At 41.0% G+C, this 19,068-nt stretch overlaps 1 protein-coding gene across 4 annotated transcripts in view; it reads left to right on the top strand.

The window, feature by feature from the left end:
• ALS2CL (ALS2 C-terminal like) overlaps positions 1–19,068 on the top strand; it is a 2,758,770-nt gene that overhangs the window by 2,511,613 nt on the left and 228,089 nt on the right. For all 4 annotated transcript variants that reach the window (XM_044065874.1, XM_044065873.1, XM_044065871.1 and 1 more), the window contains one exon: positions 17,937–18,086. In XM_044065874.1, the coding sequence (XP_043921809.1) occupies positions 17,937–18,086 (150 nt within the window). The remainder of the gene's footprint in view (positions 1–17,936; positions 18,087–19,068) is intronic.

Raw genomic sequence — 19,068 nt, 5'->3', positions numbered from 1 at the left:
ATCCACAAGAAGGATGTGCATACTAGTAGATACTTACATTATAATAGTATGCATGCATCCCATGTTTTTAAAGGAATTGTTAAAGCTCAATTTTCACGAGTCAGTAGGTTAAATACAATCGACTCTGTATTTCATATACAGTTAAATGAAATGTTCAATGAGTTTGTTAAGAATGGCTATGACTTGGATATACTGGAAGAATTGAAGAGAATGGTAATACTTAATAGGGATACTACATATAAACCTTACCTTAGGACAGACGCGTGTATGAATGATCATGTGATCATTACATCAGGATCTAACATTGGAAATATAGTTAGAACTAGATATGTTATGAACTTTAGTAGTAGAACAGGTTCGGTTAAATATATCATAGCCAAATACTGGCCTGTGTTGATGGCCTGTCCAGAGGTTAGGTGAATTTTAGGTGAAAAGCCTTACTACTCATATAGGAATATGAGAAGTATTAAAAGCTTATTATGTTATAAAGATTTTAATTTTGGCTTAAAGCTGAATGCTTTCTCTGATCGTATTGGTACTTTTAAATGTATGAGCTGTTCTTGTTGTATAGACATTGCTGCTACCCCTAATTATGCATTTATTCATCCTGTTACTTTAAAAGAGTTTTACTTTAAATCAGTAGCATTCTGTAACAGTGTAAATGTGGTGTATTTGGCTACTTGTAATGCCTGTCCAGCATTCTATGTGGGCAAGACCACATGTAAACTTAAAGACAGAATAATTGAGCATAAGTCAGAGGTTAGAAGGGAGGTTGAGAATAATGCTCTTTTCAAGTATATTAAAACACATGGGAATACGCATTGCTTTAAATTTAGATGCCTAGATTTAGTTAAACCTCATAGTAGGGGTGGTGATGATAATAATGTTTTAGATATTAAGGAATATGAATGGATTTTAAGACTAGCAGCGGATTCTTCACCTGGATTAAATTCTGCTGTTAGCCTAAAGCCTGTTTTAAGTAAAATTCAGCGTGTTAAGCTATTTTAAATATTTTAAATATTTTTGCATTTTGTATATATGTTATATTATATTGTGTTTGTCGGTCATGTGATTTTGGCTGCTATCATGTGACTGTTTTTTGCTCCTATTTAAAGCAAGCTGCTTTTGTTTTAATGATTGTTAGTATTGAAGAAGGGTTTCACCTGAAAGCTTTGCTGTGATATATTAAATTGTTTTCTGCCTATGTTTGTTTGTTACCAAGGCATATGGACACAATCAGAGGCCAATCTTTGCATCAGTATCATGGAGAGGAGAGCAGTCTTCCTAGCGTTGCAGGAATTTTCAAGACCGCCTTCCCTGGGGGTGATTTCAGTTCAGACAGTGGTTGCATTCATTCACTTCTAGGCCTTAACTTAGATTTTATAAGCCACAGTAAACATGGTAAATATTCATTTAGGTTCACTATCATAATATTGACGATCAGTTGTATTTTGAACTAAAACACAGACATATCTTCTCGAAAATTTGACATTTACGAAAATGTAAATGTCGAACCTAACCCACTAAAGTCGATTCGACATGAATCGACATACCGTTTCCTATGCACCCAACACAAAAGGAACACCAGCATTTGTTGTCAGCAGTACGAATGTACTGCACAACATTAAACTTTATGTTCTTGCAAGGGGGGCAAGCCCCCTGCACCCCCCACACTCCCAGCAACTTATATATTCCATCTCCGAGTTCGCACTACAGTGAGGAAAGGGATGAGTTACCATAGCCACACTGTACCGCGATCTCTGACAGTGCTTTGAGTTCTTATTAGTGATTGCACATTGCATGTGCTGATATGAAATTTTGATATGGAGATGTTCAGCAAGATGGACATTCGAAAATCCAAATTTCTAATGTTTCATCTGCAGGCATCTCAGCTCGCAATTTTAATAAAAAAAATATTAATTTATATTATGTTGAGTAACCATTGAAGCAACACACATACTTTCAGCATTATTGTGAGCATTCATATGAGACTATGCAGTTCTGTCTGTTTCACTTGATGTTTGAGATATGTAGAGATGCGAAAATTATTGCAATACAAATAATATTCAGTACTTTTTAGCTGCACTAGATAAAAGTCAGATATCAATACAGATGAGTTTGTTATCATTTAAGCTTTAACAAGAAATCTTCTAATATCTCTTCTATGTAACATAGTTTTGGAATCATTAATCCAAGTATGAATAAGTATATTCAGTGCCTAGAGGCTTCAATTAGATGTAACTGCAGAAACAACTGAAACCTGTAGTAAGTTAAAGAAATAAAGTACTTTTTCTTAGTTGTAATGTATCCAGACTTTACACTATAATGAGGTTAAGAAAGACTGAAGCAGTTCACAGTTAACACAGTGCTGTGATCCTTGGCTGCTATGGGGCTGTGAAAGTGTATTGCTTACAAAATATGCAGAATGAAAAGATAATCATTTGTAAGTTGACAAGTTCCTATTTTGTAGAGGAGGAGGTCTAGACTAAATGTCATTTGTTTAAGCTGTAGACAGTTTTTTTTTTAATACCAATAGGCTTGAAACACAAGGGAAAATTGTTAAAAAGCATGAAAATGGTAGACCTTTCTTGCATTTGCAAAATTGTCAGCTGTTTCTTTCAATTGCCATATGCTGTTTGTTCAAGATGAGCAGCCTGCGATTGTAAAGAATTAAGTATGAGAAATCTTTACAGCATGTTTTGACAGAAATCTGCAATGTTGTTTATTACTTTTGCAAAGTTATTATATCTGTTTTATATATATATATATATATATATATATCTCCATATACGGTGGATATAAAAAGTATACACATCCATGTTAAAATGCCAGGTTTTTGTGATATAAAAAAAATGAGACCACAATAAATAATTTCAAACTTTTCCCACCTTTAATCTGACCTATAACCTGTACAATTCAATTGAAAAACAAATCTGTTAGGGGAAAAAATATAAAAAATAAAAAACGTTCAATAAGCTGGTTGCATAAGTGTGCACACCCTTAAACTAATACTTTGTTGAAGCACCTTTTGACTTAATTACAGCACCTTTTGACTTAATTACAGCATTCAGTCTTCTTAGGTAGCGGTCTATGAGCATGGCACATCTTGACTTGGCAATATTTGGCCACTCTGCATTGCAAAAGCACTTGAAATCTGTCAGATTGCAAGGGCATCTCATGTGCACAGCCCTCTTCAGGTCACCCCCACAGATTTTCTATTGGATTTAGGTCTGGGCTCTGGCTGGGCCATTCTAAAACTTTAAATGTGAAGTTGTTTAATCTCGCTGTTCATTCTTGAATGGTGGGTTCAGAGCCAATCCATGGCCACATGCAAAGCTCGAGTTCTTTCAGTAGCTCGTGGCCAAGCCCCTATCCCATGATGCACTGTGAATTGCCTCAGATCTAGTTTGCCGCAGCATCTGATCAGAGGTTCCAGTGCAAGCTCAGGCCAGTACATTTTAAAACATTTTTCTATTTAGCAGTTTGTTATATAACTTTACTAAATTTTTGACTTAGGATAGTAGATAGTTAGCTTTGATAGCTTCCTTGCAGTCCCCTTCCCGTGTGTTCATAAATATTAGTCTTTAATATCTGGCCTCGTGTTTTTTGGCCTAGTTATCTGATAAGTGTGTGTGTGTGTGTTTAAATAGCTTTTTTTTTTATCTCAGGCTCATGTGTGTGTGTGTGTGTGTGTTTAGAGCCTAGTATCTTGTTTATCTGTTCTGCATATTTTAAAGCAGTTATCATGGCGGGTGATAAGGACAAACATCCCAAGTCCAGTTTTAAAAAATGTCCGGACTGCAACCAGAGAATGTCAGTCACTGACGGACATGTTATATGTGTATATTATTTAGGGGCTGTCCACTTACAAGAATCTTGTGCTGTCTGCCATTCCTTTTCGTCCAGAGTGTTGTTAGATAGCAAAAGGAAGTTATTGGACAGGGGCTCGTTAAAACACACCTTTCAAGGGGCTTTGAGTGACCAGTATGTGGTCAGCAAATCTTCTAAGTCCTCTAAGTCATCTGTTGAATCTAAGGACTCCAAGCATTCCAAGAAATCAAAAAAATTGGATGACTCGGTGACATTGGCTCCACAGATTTCAGAGCCGACTGTCTTTTCTTTTCTGAGCTGGCCCACAGCTTTGGAGCCGGTATCCGAAGTGCCTCAGTCACCATTGCTTCAGTCAGCACCATCCGTGTATTCATCTAGAACATCTGTCAGCCTTTCAGATTTGGATATGGATCGATTGTTGCAGAAGCTTTTACAGGCACCAGGCCTTGCTAAATTATTGTTGGCTCCGACCCAAGCGGCTTCGGAGACGAAGACCACTACTCCTCCTTTGGCTACTCCTCCTCCGAGCTGTACTCCTCCTCCGAGCTGTATCGGCCCTACGGAGCCAGAAAAAGCAGGCCTGTTGATCGTGGAGCCTTTGGAGTCGTGACCTGCTCCAGTGTCCTCGGCTCCAGCCACTCTGACGTCCTTAGCGCCGACCAGGGACTCTAGGAGCTGACACTCTCCAGTCAGATCCGGGGAAGATAGTTGGACCGACTTATCAGTGCCGACTCTTCCTCTCAGGGCTTCGGCTTGGATGAGCTTGGCTCCTACCTCCGGCTCGGAGCCCACTGCCTCGGTGCGGAAGGGTTTGAGAGTTCCCTTGGATCCGTCGATTCCTTCCCATCGGAGCAGTGGTGTCTTCGAGGCCATGAGGAGAGCTTTGTCCCCCAAGACATCCTCAACTTCAGGCCTTGCTTCCTCATCCCCTAAAGCACCTGTGTCTGCTTCTGCTTCCATCATCCAGGCTAAGCGTAGAGACCCAGAGCCTCAGGTAGCCCCACAAGGTGCCCCCTGCTCTTCCGAAACCTCCCCAGAGGCTCCCACTGAGGAGGTTCCCAATTAAAGATTGTGCAAGAGGAGACACTTGGACTCCCTACAGGAGTCTTTAACATCTGACACTGACTTGGATGAGTCAGAAGGGTCCCCACGGTCCTCTCTGAGGATATCTCATTTGCTAAGATACTTGAGATCCTTAGCCAGAGGGGTGATTGGCAGTCCAAAAGCCCTACTGAGAATGAGTCAGTTCTTCTGAAGGCTTTCGGGTCTCAACCCTCCACCTCTTGGGTGTCTCTGCCCTTTGAAGTGCTCATGCAGTTGGTTTCTCAAAGGGCGTGGGCGTCACCGGAATCCATGGAGCCTGTCCCTAGCAGGCCTAACAAATTTATATCAGCCCCACCAGACAAAACTTTCTTAACCAAAGGAGTCCCCGTTCATGCCACCAAAAAGGACTTCCTCATCTATCCATCATCCTAACAGAGAGTCTAGGATCATGGATAGATATGGAAAATGCATGTTCAGTTCAGCAACTTTTGCTCTCCGTTCACTGAACTACTTAACCCATTTTACTAGGTTGCAAAGAGATCTCTTTAAGGAGTTGGGAGATACTCTTCAGGGTACAGTAGCTGCAGGTGCCTCTGACAAAGTTGCTGCCCAGCTTTCTACCCTAAACTCTATTGTCACCTCATCGATGCGTCTCATATCCTATACAACTGATGGAAACGAGTAGGGCAGCGGGTACAGGAATCGCTCTTAGAAGACATTCCTGGATGTGCTTGTATTCCTTCACAGAGACCTTCAAGTCATCCTTCGTAAATACCCCTTTTGATGGCTCATCCCTTTTTGGGCCTAAAGTGAAGGAAATCTTGATCAGGTGTGAACAGCAGAGAAACACTCTGTCTGCCGTTGGAGTCCATTTTTCCACCCCTACCCAACCTTATCCCAGAGGTCAAAGGGGAGGGAAAATGTGGTTCCGGAAAGCCCAAGGAGCCTTTCAGGGCACACGTGGTGAACCCCCCTCCAGGGCCAGAGGAGGAGGTAATAGTGGAAGATGTCACCCTCACGGCAGAGGGGGTCCGCAACATCAGGGTGACAGAGATCACTTCTCTGGGCAACCCTACCAGCTCTTCTGAAAGGAGGCCCATCTGTCCTACTCTGGAGGCAGTCAGGGGTCACTTATCTTTGTACCCAGACACCTTGCAAAAAATAAGAGACAGCTGGGTACAAAGTATCATTGCCAGAGGGTACTTCATACCATTCGCCACACCCCCTCCATCCGGAAGGAGAATCCCAGACGTTCCACCCAGTTACAGGGAACAACCAACTATAGAGGTCCGAAAGTTACTTGAAAAAAAAGTCATCCAGCCAGTCCCAGCAGATCAAACATGATCCGGAACTTACTCAAGATTCTTTTTGGTTCCAAAGAAAACAGGGGACTGGAGACCCATTTTGGACCAAAGCAAACCCAACCAATATGTAAAAAAAGAGAAGTTCCAGATGTTCACACTTCAGTCTATACTTCCCTTCTTAGGGAAAGACAATTTGATGTGCTCAATAGATCTCAAGGATGTGTACTACCACATAAAGATGGCCAGGCCATCCAGAGATCACCTGCATTTCTGGCTGGGGTCCAATCATTTTCAGTTTCGAGCCCTGCCCTTTGGCCTCACTACAGCCCCCAGAGTGTTCACCAAATACATGGCAGTGGTCACGGCTCACCCGAGGCATCTAGGTTTCCAAGTTTTTCCATACCTAGATGATTGGCTCCTTACTGCCACCACCAGGCATCAACTTATTCAGGCAAGAGAGTACACTCTGTCACTCTGCCGTCATCTAGGCATTACAGTCAACTCAGAAAAGTCTGCCTTATCGCCATTGCAGCATATTGTTTTTATTGGGGCAGAGCTAGACACCTCAACCGCCACTGTAAGGCTACCAATAGAAAGAGTCTTTCTTCTTCGTCAGCATGTCAGCACATTGGTATTGAAAGACAGAGCATCAGCTTCAGAAGTTCTGAAAATATTGGGTATGATGGCTGCAGCAATCCTAGCCATACCATTAGTGAGAATGCATGTGCGGATCCTTCAATGGCTGTTGTTCACTCAATGGTCTTACCAGGAACTACCCATGGACCACACAATATTGATTACAAGCTCTTGCAATAAAGACCTCCAGTGGTGGTTGATGTCTCTTCGTGACATCATAGGACGCCCCTTTGTTCTATCGTCTCCAGTAGCCGTTGTGACCACGGACGCTTTCCTGGGGGACATTTTCAGGGAAAGACTGCCCAGGACACATGGACCGATCAGGTGTCACACTTGCATATTAATGTTCTGTAGATGAGAGCAGTACTTTTGGCATTGCAGTACTTCCAGGACTCTCTTCCTCTAGGAACGATTGCGATTCAGACAGACAGTATGTCAGTAGCCTGATACTTGAACAAGCAAGGGGGAACCAGATCTTACCCCCTTTGCCGAGAAGCCCTCAGAGTTTGGCAGTGGGCTGTTTCCTCCCATCGCTTTCTGTTGGCAATACACATCCCGGGGAGATCCAATGTGATAGCAGACAAACTAAACAGGGCAGTCCTATTGCCACATGAGTGGTCCCTCAAGAAAGAGATTGCAGACAGGGTTTTCCGCAAATGGGGTCAGCCTTGCTGCAACCTTTTTGCCAGCCACATCAACGCAAAATGCAGAAGCTACTTTACCCTGATTCCACCTCCGGGAGAAGCCCCGAGGGATGCACTCGTACACGATTGGCCCCCGGGTCTCCTCTGTGCATTTCCACCAATACCACTGATACCCAAGGTTTTACAGAAAGTAAAATCCCTGGGAAAGACCATCATTCTGATAGCCCCTCATTGGCCTTGGCAAATTTGGTTCCCATTTTTTCAACATCATCTCTTGGAGGATCCCTGGATTCTGGACCCAGTTCCAGACCTTTTGACACACCCGTTGGGGGACCTTCATCCCTCTCTGCAGGCATTAAAGCTGACAGCTTGGCTGCTTCAGTTCCCCTCATAGCCAGGCTTCCTAACCTTTCCAGTGAGACAAAACAGATCCCTTTGTCTTCTCATAAGCCGTCCACTAGAAGATTATATCTAAGTAAGTGGAAGAGATTTTCCTTATGGGCCTCTAAGCATAATATTGATCCTTACCAAGCCTCCATAACATCCATACTAAAATTCCTGACTATGATGGAGCGGCAGCAGCAACAGTTCGGGTTCAGTTGGCTGCTCTATCTAATTTTCATCTTGGGGTTGACGGGTTAAATATCGTGTCCCACAAGTTATCCAAAGCCTTTCTCAAAGAGACATTTCATATGAGACCACCTGTGAAAACTCCCTATTCTCCATGGAATCTAAATGTTATGCTTTCACGTATAATTCTCCCTTCATTTGAACCAACATCATCTTCCGACCTCAAATATTTGTCGTGGAAAACCATTTTTCAGGTAGCTATTACTTCTGCCCGCAGAGTGTCAGAGCTTCAGGCCTTATCTATCAGCCCTCCTTATTTGATTTTTCATGCTGACAGAGTATCACTTAGGACAAATCCTTCCTTTTTGCCCAAAGTTTGTTCAAAAACCAATATTAACCAAGTTATTGGGTTACCAGTTTTCTTCCCTAATCATTCCAACAAGTTAGAGTATATGCTGCACAAACTTGATGTTCACAGAAACTCAGATTTTATTTGGATAAAGATTTCAGGAAATCAGACCAGCTTTTTGTTTCATTCTCTGAATCCAGGAAAGGTAGACCAGTGGCTAAAACAACTCTGTCTAAATGGCTATCTGATTGTATCACCTTTGTCTATTCAGCTGCTAATATGCCTTTGAAACACAAGATTAAAGCTCACTCAACCAGAGCAGTTTCTACGTCCTCTGCTTTTTCAGCCTAATTGCCCCTTGATAACATTTGTGCAGCAGCCACTTGGTCAAAACCTCATACCTTTATCACTCATTACAAAGTTGATAAGGCCTCCAGGGACAGGGCTTCCTTTGGGTCTACGGTCCTGAAAAATGTACTTCCATGAGCCACCCAAGATTGATGGTGCTTGGGATGCTACCCATCAGTCAAGAATGAATGGCGAGATTGAACAACTTCACATTAAGAAGTTATGTACTCACCATAACATTCCATGTCAGTTGTTCTTCTCGCCTTCATTCTTACATCCCTCACTCCTACCCCCTCCTGGATGATAACTGGCCTAGATGTTGGTCTCATCCTGGTTGCTCAATTTCTTCTCCCCTTAAATAGGGGAATAGCTATATATATGGTTATAGTACATGCAGCAAGCAAGATCTGAGGTAATTCACAGTGCATCATGGGATAGGGGCTTGGCCTCAAGCTACTGGAAGACCTTGAGCTTTGCATGTGGCCATACCGGCTCCAAGCCCATCAGTCAAGAATGAAGACGAGATGAACAACTCGCATGGAATGTTATGGTGAGTACATAACTACTTATTTTCTTGTGGTGAAGCCATTCTTTTGTTGATTAGGATGTATGCTTAGGGTCATTGTTGTGTTGAAATGTGAAATTCCTCTTCATCTTCAGCTTTCTAGCAGACGCCTGAAGATTTTGGGCCAAAAGTGACTGGTATTTCGAACTGTTCATAATTCCCTCCACCTTGACTAAAGCCCCAGTTCTAGCTGAAGAAAAGCATCCCCAAAGCATGATACTGCCACCACCATGCTTCACCGTGGGGATGGTGTTCTTTTGGTGATGCAAAGTGTTGTTTTTGCGCCAAACGTACCTTTTGGAATTGTGGCTAAAAGGTCAACCTTGGTCTCATACCATAACACATTTTTCCATATGCTTGTGGGAGACTTGATATATTGTTTTGCAAATTTTAGCCAGGCCTGGATGTTTTTCTGTGCAAGAAAAGGCTTCGTATTGCAACCCTACCCCATAGTCCAGAAATATGGAGAATACGGGAGATTGTTGTCACATGTAGTACACAATCAGTACTTGCCAGAAATTCCTGCAGCTCCTTCAGTGTTACTGTAGGTTTCTTGGCAGCCTCCCTGACCAGTTTTCATTGTGTCTTTTCATCAATTTTGAAAAGATGTCCAGTTCTTTGCACTGTCACTGTTGTTCCATATTTTCTCCACTTTTTGATAACTGTCTTCATTGTGTTCCATGGTGTAGCCAATGCTGTGGAAACTTTTTTTTACCCTTGTCCTAACTGATACTTTTCAACAATGAAATCCCTTAAATGCTTTGTAAGCTCTCTGCGTACCATGGCTCTTGCTGTAGCAGGCAACTGAGTAAATGTCAGGAAAATCCTACTAGGACAGCTGAACTTTATTTGGGGTTAATCAGAGTCTCTTTAATTGATGGCAGATGTGTACCCAAGAAGACTGAATGCTGTAATTAAATCAAAAGGTGCTTCAACAAAGTATGCACACTTATGTAACCAGCTTATTGTATGTTTTTTTATTTTTTTTTATATTTTTCCCCTAAGAGATGTGTTTGTTTTTCAATTGAATTGTACAGGTTATAGGTCACATTAAAGGTGGGAAAAGGTTTGAAATTATTTATTGTTGTCTCATTTTTTTATATCACAAAAACCTGGCAAATTAACAGGGGTGTGCACCCTTTTTATATACACTGTATGTATATGTATATGTATATATATATATATATATATATATATATATATATATATATATATATAATTTCACTTCATAATCTCGAATTACTGAAATTTCGAATTTCAGTAACCCGAGACCATGAAGGTGAAAAACAGAATGCCGTAAGTGCATAAGCATGATTCGAATATCTCAAATCCGCGCTTATGCGTACGTTGCCTGTAGTGTTATGGTGCCTGAAATCACAGGTGAGTGAGTGTTTGTGTGTATTTTTGTATGTTGTGTATGTGGGTAAGGGTAGGGAGGTGTAAGTGTGAGTGTTGGATTTCTTGTTGTTTGTGTATGTGTGATGTGTATTTGTGTGCGAGTGAGTGGAGGATTGCGTGGTGTGTGTGTGTGGTGTTTATTTTTTATTTTTTTATTTTATTTATTTTTTTTTATTTTATGTGTGACCTCGGAATTGGTATATATAAGTAGGGGGTGTGTGAGGGGTGCAGCCCCCCACATGAGGGGTGCAGGGGTGCTTGCCCCCCTGCTTTTATGTAGTGTAGGGTTGTGTGGTTTGTGTGCTGTGGGTGGAATGGTGTGTATGTTCAGTTGTGTATGGTGTATGCATGTTCATAATTGTGTGATTCGGGATTGTGGGTTTCGGTGTTGTGAAAGGTTCGACTTCATAGTCTCGGGTTACTGAATTGTGAGATTTCAGTAATTCGAGATTATGAAGTGAAACCATATATAGTAAGGGAGACTGCTAGAAAGGTGTTGGGATGACATCTGGACAGAGGAAGGATGACAAGGAGACATGGTGGTGGAATGAGGAAGTACAGGAGAGTATACAGAGAAAGAGCTTGGCAAAGAAGAAGTGGGATTGTCAGAGAGATGAAGAAAGTAGACAGGAGTATAAGGAGATGAGGTGCATGGTAAAGAGAGAGGTGGCGAAGGCTAATGATAAGGCATATGAAGAGTTGTATGAAAGGTTGGACACTAAGGAGGGAGAAAAGGACCTGTACCGATTGGCTAGACAGAGGGACCGAGCTAGGAAAGATATGCAGCAGGTAAAGGTGATAAAGGATAATGAGGGAAACATACTCACAAGCGAGGAGAGTGTGTTAAGCAGATGAGAAGAGTACTTTGAGAGGTTGATGAATGAAGAGAATGAGTGGGAGAGACGGTTGGATGATGTGGGGATAGTGAATCATGAAGTGCAATGGATTAGCAAGGAGGAAGTAAGGTATGAAGAGGATGAAGAATGGAAAGGCTGTTGGTCCAGATATCATACCTGTGGAAGCACGGAGGTGTTTAGGTGAAATGGCAGTGGAGTTTCTAACCAGATTGTTTAATGAAATCTTGGAAAGTGAGAGGATGCCCGAGGAATGGAGAAAAAGTACTTTGGTACCGATTTTTAAGAATATGGGTGATGTGCAGAGCTGTAGTAACTACAGAAGGATTAAATTGATCAGTCACAGCATGAAGTTATGGGAAAGAGTAGTGGAAGCTAGGTTAAGAAGGGACATGATGATTAGTGATCAGCAGTATGGTTTCATGCCGGGAAAGAGCACTACAGATGCGATGTTTGCTCTGAGAGTGTTGATTGAGAAGTACAGAGAAGGTCAGAAGGAGTTGCATTGTGTTTTTGTAGACTTAGAGAAAGCATATGACAGGGTGCTTAGAGAGGAGTTGTGGTACTGTATGAGGAAGTCGGGAGTGTCAGAGAAGTATGTAAGAGTGATACAGGATATGTACAAGGGTAGTATGACAGGGGTGAGGTCTGAGGTGGGAGTGACGGATGCGTTTAAGGTGGAGGTGGGATTACATCAAGGATCAGCTCTGAGCCCATTCTTATTTGCAGTGGTGATGGACAGGTTGACAGACGAGATCAGACAGGAGTCCCCATGGACTATGATGTTTGCCGATGACATTGTGATCTGTAGTGAGTGTAGGGAACAGGTGGAGGTGACCCTGGAGAGATGGAGATATGCTCTAGAGAGAAGAGGAATGAAGGTCAGCAGGACTAAGACAGAATGTATGTGTGTGAATGAGAGGGAGGATAGAGGAATGCTGAGGATGCAAGGAGTAGAGGTGGCGAAGGTGGATGAGTTTAAATACTTGGGATCAGTAGTTCAGAGTAATGGTGAGTGTGGAAGACAGGTGAAGAAGAGAGTACAGGCTTGATGTATTGGGTGGAGAAGAGGGTCAGGAGTGATTTGTGACAGACGAGTACCAGTAAGAGTGAAAGGGAAGGTCTACAAGAGAGTAGTGAGACCAGCTATGTTATATGGGTTGGAGACAGTGGCATTGACAAAAAGGCAGGAGTTAGAGCTGGATGTGGCAGAGTTAAAGATGTTAAGATTTGCACTGGGTGTGACGAGGGTGGACTGGATTAGTAATAAGTATATTAGAGGGTCAGCCCAGGTTGGAAGGTTTGGAGACAAAGCCAGAGAGGCAAGATTACGTTGGTTTGGACATGTGCTGAGGAGGGATGCTAAGTATATTGGGAAAAAGATGCTAAGGATGAAGCTACCAGGTAACAGGAAAATAGGAATGCCTAAGATAAAGTTTATGGATGTGGTGAGAGAGTACATGCAGGTGGTTGATGTGACAGAGCAAGATGCAGAGGACAGGAAGAAATGGAAACAGATGATCCACTGTGGCGACCCCTAATGGGAACAGCCGAAAGAAGATGATGATGATATGCATATATGGATTCACTTCATAACATTGAAATATCAAAATACTGAAACTCAAAACACTGAAACTTCAAAATCTTGAAAACTCAAAATACTGAAACTCAAAATACTGAAAACACATATTATGCATAAACTCAGTTTAAACAACATAAATCATAACAATTTCTACCAAATATATGCAGGGGGGCAAGATTGCACATAGTGTAGTTAAGTGCAATCTTGGAGTAGATATATATAATTAGCAGGGGGTGTGGGGGGTGCAGGGGGGCTTGCCCCCCTGCATATATTTGGTAGAAATTGCTATGATTTATGTTGTTTAAGCTGAGTTTACGCATAATATGTGCTTTCAGTATTTTGAGTTTCAGTGTTTTGAGTATTCAGTATTTTGAGCTTTCAGTATTTTGGTCTTCAGTATTATGAAGTTTTGTCATTTTCAGTATTTTGAAGTTTCAGTGCTATGAAGTGAATCCGCATATATATATATATATATATATATATATATATATATCTATAGGACGATACTAGACTATTGGCCCAGACACCCTTATAAGTGTAGTCAAGATGTACACTTTTTATATACACTATATATATATATATATATATATATATATATATGTGTGTGTATGTGTGTGTGTATGCTATGTATGTATATATATATATATATATATATATATATATATATATATATATATATATATATTTATATATATTTAGGTTCATAGGACGATACTAGGCTATTGGCCCGGATGCTCTTATAAGTCTAGTCAAGAATTTCACCCATGTTCCCACAAAGTCAGCACTTGTTTTCCCTGTCCAGCAGGGACACATATGGGATCCCAGGGGTATATTTTCTGTTCAGGCATCCAGGGCTTGTGAGGTACTCTGCTTGACATGGAGAGGAAGACTATTCCACAGATAGAGGAGTCGTCGGGACAGAAATCTGTCCCACCAACAAATTCTGTTAATGTCACAGACCAGGTTGAGACCTTGCATGCAGGTTGCACAAGTAGAGTTTGACTTACAGATATGCAGCAACTCCATCAAGGCTGAGTCTGAGACCGCCTTTTATTCCAGACAGAGGTCACCTCTGAGCAGTCTGTATGAGGCTGAGTAGAGGGACAGGGCTTTTAGCCTATCTTTGTAGGACTGGTGTTTGAGACCCTGGATTTTCCTGGTCAGAACTTCTGTGGTCTCCCAGCTGCTGCATTTGTTTGGCAAGGTACCTGCTGAAGGGGACATTGTACTCGATAATGGGTCTGATAAGGGAGGAGTACAGCGATGTCATGACCTCTTTGTTCCTAGAAGGAATAACCTTACTTATGAGGTGGGCCATGTAGAAGGACTTCCGTACAACTGAGGCAACATAGTGGTCAAAAGTCAGGTTGCTATCAACCTGGGTGCCAAAGTCCCTCACAACTGATTGCATGCTTAGTACATTGTTATTAATGTGATAATTAGTGGGGACACCATTTTCCCCAAAGGGGATAATGATGCATTTCTTGGCATTCAGTTTGAGGCCATGTTTCTGACACCATTCATTAGTTTGGTTAAGGCCCTCTTGGAGGATGTTCACATCACTAGGGGGAATTAATGACAGTGCCCAGCTTGCAGTTATTTGCAAACTTGTTCAGCCACAGACCACTGGTTTGGCTTGCACCTCAGAAAAGTATATCCCAAACAATAAAGGCCCCAAGCCCATTCGTTGTGGTACGTTGCTTGTTACTGGTCTACTGCTAAGAGGTTGCTTCCCCTATTTTGACTGAGTGGGTTCTGTCAGTGAGACCGTTAGCTACCCATCTGGTAACATATGGGTTAATGCCTAGCTGGGAGAGTTTATCTATTATACCCGAGTGGAGAATAGCGTTGAAGGCTTTGGCTAGGTCAAGGTAGGTGGTATGCACTGTCTTGCCCTTAGCTATGGCTTTGGTGACTGTTTTGAAGAAGGTGACCAAGTTTAACAGGCATGGATCTACCTTTGATAAAAACAAACTGTGTGGGATCAAGCATTTGGAGTTTGCCAGTGTCCTTGTTTATAAAGTTCATGATAATGCGTTCCATGGCCTTGCGGATCAGGCTAGTTACGCTGATGGTCCTATAATAGCCTGGGTTGTTGGACGCTCCTCCTTTGTGCAGAGGGATGACAGTGGCTGTTCTCCATTCTGCTGGAATGAAGCCAGTGCACAGGTTTTTGGTTGAATAGGCTGCATAGTGGTGCTGAGAGCCCTTCCTTGAATTCATGTAGGGCACAGCCAGAAATGTTGTCGGATCCCATGGAGGCTGTATTTTTTTGCCTTTGAGAGGACATTAATAACCTGCTCGCTAGTGATGAGCAGAGGGGGCAGATGTTGGGGATGTCCTGGTTTTTACTGATGGAGGGGTATAAGATATATGAGGGGTAGGAATAAATATAGATAATGTGAAGAAGTATTTATTTACGGTGTGAACTACAATTTAGCACTTTTGTTCCACATTATTTAACATAATGGAACTTCTGTTTGTTTGTTATTCATTCCTTGGTTCAAGGAGGTCTGCTTTCTTTCTTTATATATATATATATCTATGGGTCTACTTTACAAACCCGAAATACCACATCACTGACATCCAGTACACAGAGACCACAAAACTGAAATGTGAAAATCCTGAAAAGTCGAAAACTCAACTTCCACAGATCACATGACCGAAACAGTAAAACACAGACCAACATGCAATACACTACAATAAAGAAACTACGAAGACATGCCCTACAGATATTCTCCTGCAACATTAAATTTTCACACTACATACGGAACAAAACATAGTGCACGGGTTGCAGGAAATGAGACTATCATACTAACCACTACCACTACAACAACAGCACACTTACCCTATCAAAACACAGTGTACCTCGCGACACCTAAACCCGCCCACCAACCAATACCTGAAAAGCAAAAACAAAAATCCCAGTAAATATTCATGACGGTAGCTATAGCACCAACATGAATATTCATCACAGAAACTTACATTTCAGAAAAATAATTATTAATTATTTACTTTTATGTTTTTGCAAGGTGGGTGCGTCCCTCTGTGGATACCCACCACCCATCCCCCACCCCACGCAACGTAAGTTTACTGACTCTGAGATTGCACTATAGTGCTGAAATGAGTGGATTTTCTGTACCGCTCACACTTTTGTGAACCACTGTCACCAGGACGAAAAGAGCAAATTTTCAGTTAAGCGACTGGGAAAATCAGTTTAGTTTTTCACAGGGAATGGAGGCCGTTGACCAACATCGTGAAATTTTCCCTTTTCCCCACTGTAATGCAATCCTGGAGTTGGAATATATAGTTGGGGGGTGGGAGGGCACAGCCCCCCACCTGGGCGGGTTTGCTGTACTGCAGTGTGTGTGTGAAGGTCAAATGTTAGCCAACTGCTTTTATTCCCTGTGTAAAAATCTGCAGATGTGAACGCTTGCATAACTGAACGTTCACTCTGTACATCTCAACAAAGTGAGTTTTGCGTAAGTGAGCATAAGATTGTGATATATATATATATATATATATATATATATATATATATATTTTTTTTTTTTTTTTTTTTTTTTTTTTTTAGTGTGATAAAGTTCTAGAATATTAATGGTTTTGAAGCCAGTATGTTTTGTAGTATATTTAATAACTGCTGGTGATAGGATGTGGTGATTTGTAGTATGCATGTGAAAATGAGTTACACCTGATTGCTGTAAATGCATGCTGTAAGTAACCATTGCTGTTTGTGTTTGGACATGACCCCATAATAAATGAGAAAGCAGAACTATTCCAAGTTTATTAGAGTCCTTTAATTAACACATTTTTAAAAGAGAATATTTGAGCATAGCTCTATTGCTTTATTAAATTTTGTGTGTTGACTTGCACACTTTTAAGGAAAAAGTTGCACAATAAAACCCAGAGTCAAGATTCCAACCTGCAAAAACATAGAGTAAAGTGTGTTGTGAGGCAGTGTCCTGTTCTGTAGCTGTTCAGCTGTCACATATATGATCACTATTTTTTTTCCTCTGGAGATTGGTTCCTAGTCTGCTTTTGATATTGATAGCAGGAATATTCACAATGTTTCTTTTAGTAGATTTGTTTTACGTATTACTAGATGTACGGTGACTAGCATGTAGAAATTTTTCAGTTGTACTGGATTTGCTTAAGTAAGGGACTGTTTAAGAAACGATAGTGGCTTCTGATTAATGTATTTAATTCAGAGCAGTATGTGAAAATGAGTGGGATCCTGTTTATTGCCTGAAAGTAGGTTTGTGGGCAAGAACAAGTTCAAACACCCAGGATATGCTGTCTGTCTGTCAGCCAAAAGACTGTGTTAAATACAATTGAATTGTATTGCGGAATATGCTACCCCTTGCACTAATTACTTGGGTTAAAATGAATATGACAGCTTGAAAGCAGAGCCCCAGCACAACACATTATGAATAAAAAGATCAGTGATACAAGGTAAGGTTACTAAATGGCATGCACAGACTCTATATCTTATGTTTGTGAATTTTCTTAATGATTGAAATGGTGGGAGTGAGGCATACTGGACTGAGGTGAAGATTACTTATAGCATGCAGAGGGCATTGAAATGTAGTTATTCTGTGGGGAAGGGTTATGCATAATTCACTATTTATGCTTCCATTACAGCTGTATGCTGTAAGTAACCATCACCACAGATTTTAGAGACAAAATGAAATATGTTTTTCCATTTAAGGGATTGTGATTCGCATCTTGCATGTGTCTCTGTGATATGCTTTGGATTTGCATTGTCCGTTTTTTTGTTGTAAAATATTTTTCTGCAACTGATTACATAATAGCACTACAGTTGATCCCGAGCTAAAGATGATAACCTTCATGAAGACCTATGATGAGATAGAAAAGACAGTCGCTCGAGTCTTGGAGAAAGAGTATAAACTTCCAATGGATGATCTTCTACCTTTATTGGTGTATGTTGTGTCAAGAGCAAAGTAAGTAGGATAGCATGTTTGTTGAGAATCTAGGGCACTGACTGGCTTATTTAAAAGGATGTTGAGTAAAATGGTAACTGGTGTAATATTTTTGAATACCTTATTGCCAACAACACATGCATATTGTAAACATATCAGTCACGGATATTAACAATATAGTCAGCAGTCTGGATTAAAACTGGTATATGGTAGAATTTGTAAAAAAACAAGCACATTTATAAACATAACAGTTACTTTCAGTGTTAAAATGTTTATGCATTCTTCTCTGAATATTTCTTAGCTTTTAAATTACAATGTCTTTCCTATAGTAACCCCCAGGGAAATGAAGGTGATTTGTCTCTCTCATTGCATATAATCAGTATGTATAGGATTTGCCAGATCTGAATATTTCGCAGCATGTTGTATCAAATACAGTTATGTTTGTGCTCTTTGTGTCCCACCATCCACATGATGTACTTATGATCGTAGCTAACTCGATGTGTCCACTGTTTTGGGATAGAATATAAGAATTTCAAATCTGGAGGGTTCAGCACAACCCCCAGATTTCAAAGATACAGGAAATTGTTTGGCTAGAATTTTGCTAGCCAGATTTGCGATGATAGACCAAGTTCTTTTACATGGAGCATCCCCAAAAGTTACGATTAGAGTCTTTTGGTAGTAAAAGTAGGTACATGGCTTTATTCTGAAAACCATGTTTCACCTGATGGGACAGTGTCCAGTCAATATTATAGTAAAGAACAGCATATGAATTATAGTCTTATATATGTTTTTTAAGGGATTGAAAGGACATCCTGTGGTTCTCTGTCAGTAGCCTGGCAGTTAGAACTGAGCATTAAGCTTACAAGCTGTTAATTAGCTGCTACTTGTAGTCCATGGTTTGATTCCCTCATCTTCTTATAGCCTGTTGTGCAATTCTGAGCAAGTCACTTAATCAAGTAGTGCTTTGGAGAAATTGGGATAGGGTCCTCAATAGTTTCCTGGA

This window comes from Protopterus annectens, chromosome 3.part0 (assembly GCF_019279795.1).
Source record: "Protopterus annectens isolate FY-2018-M chromosome 3.part0, PAN1.0, whole genome shotgun sequence".
NCBI classification, from domain to species: domain Eukaryota; kingdom Metazoa; phylum Chordata; order Ceratodontiformes; family Protopteridae; genus Protopterus; species Protopterus annectens.
Note: the sequence above shows the minus strand (reverse complement) of the source record. Positions and strands in the feature narration are given on the sequence as shown.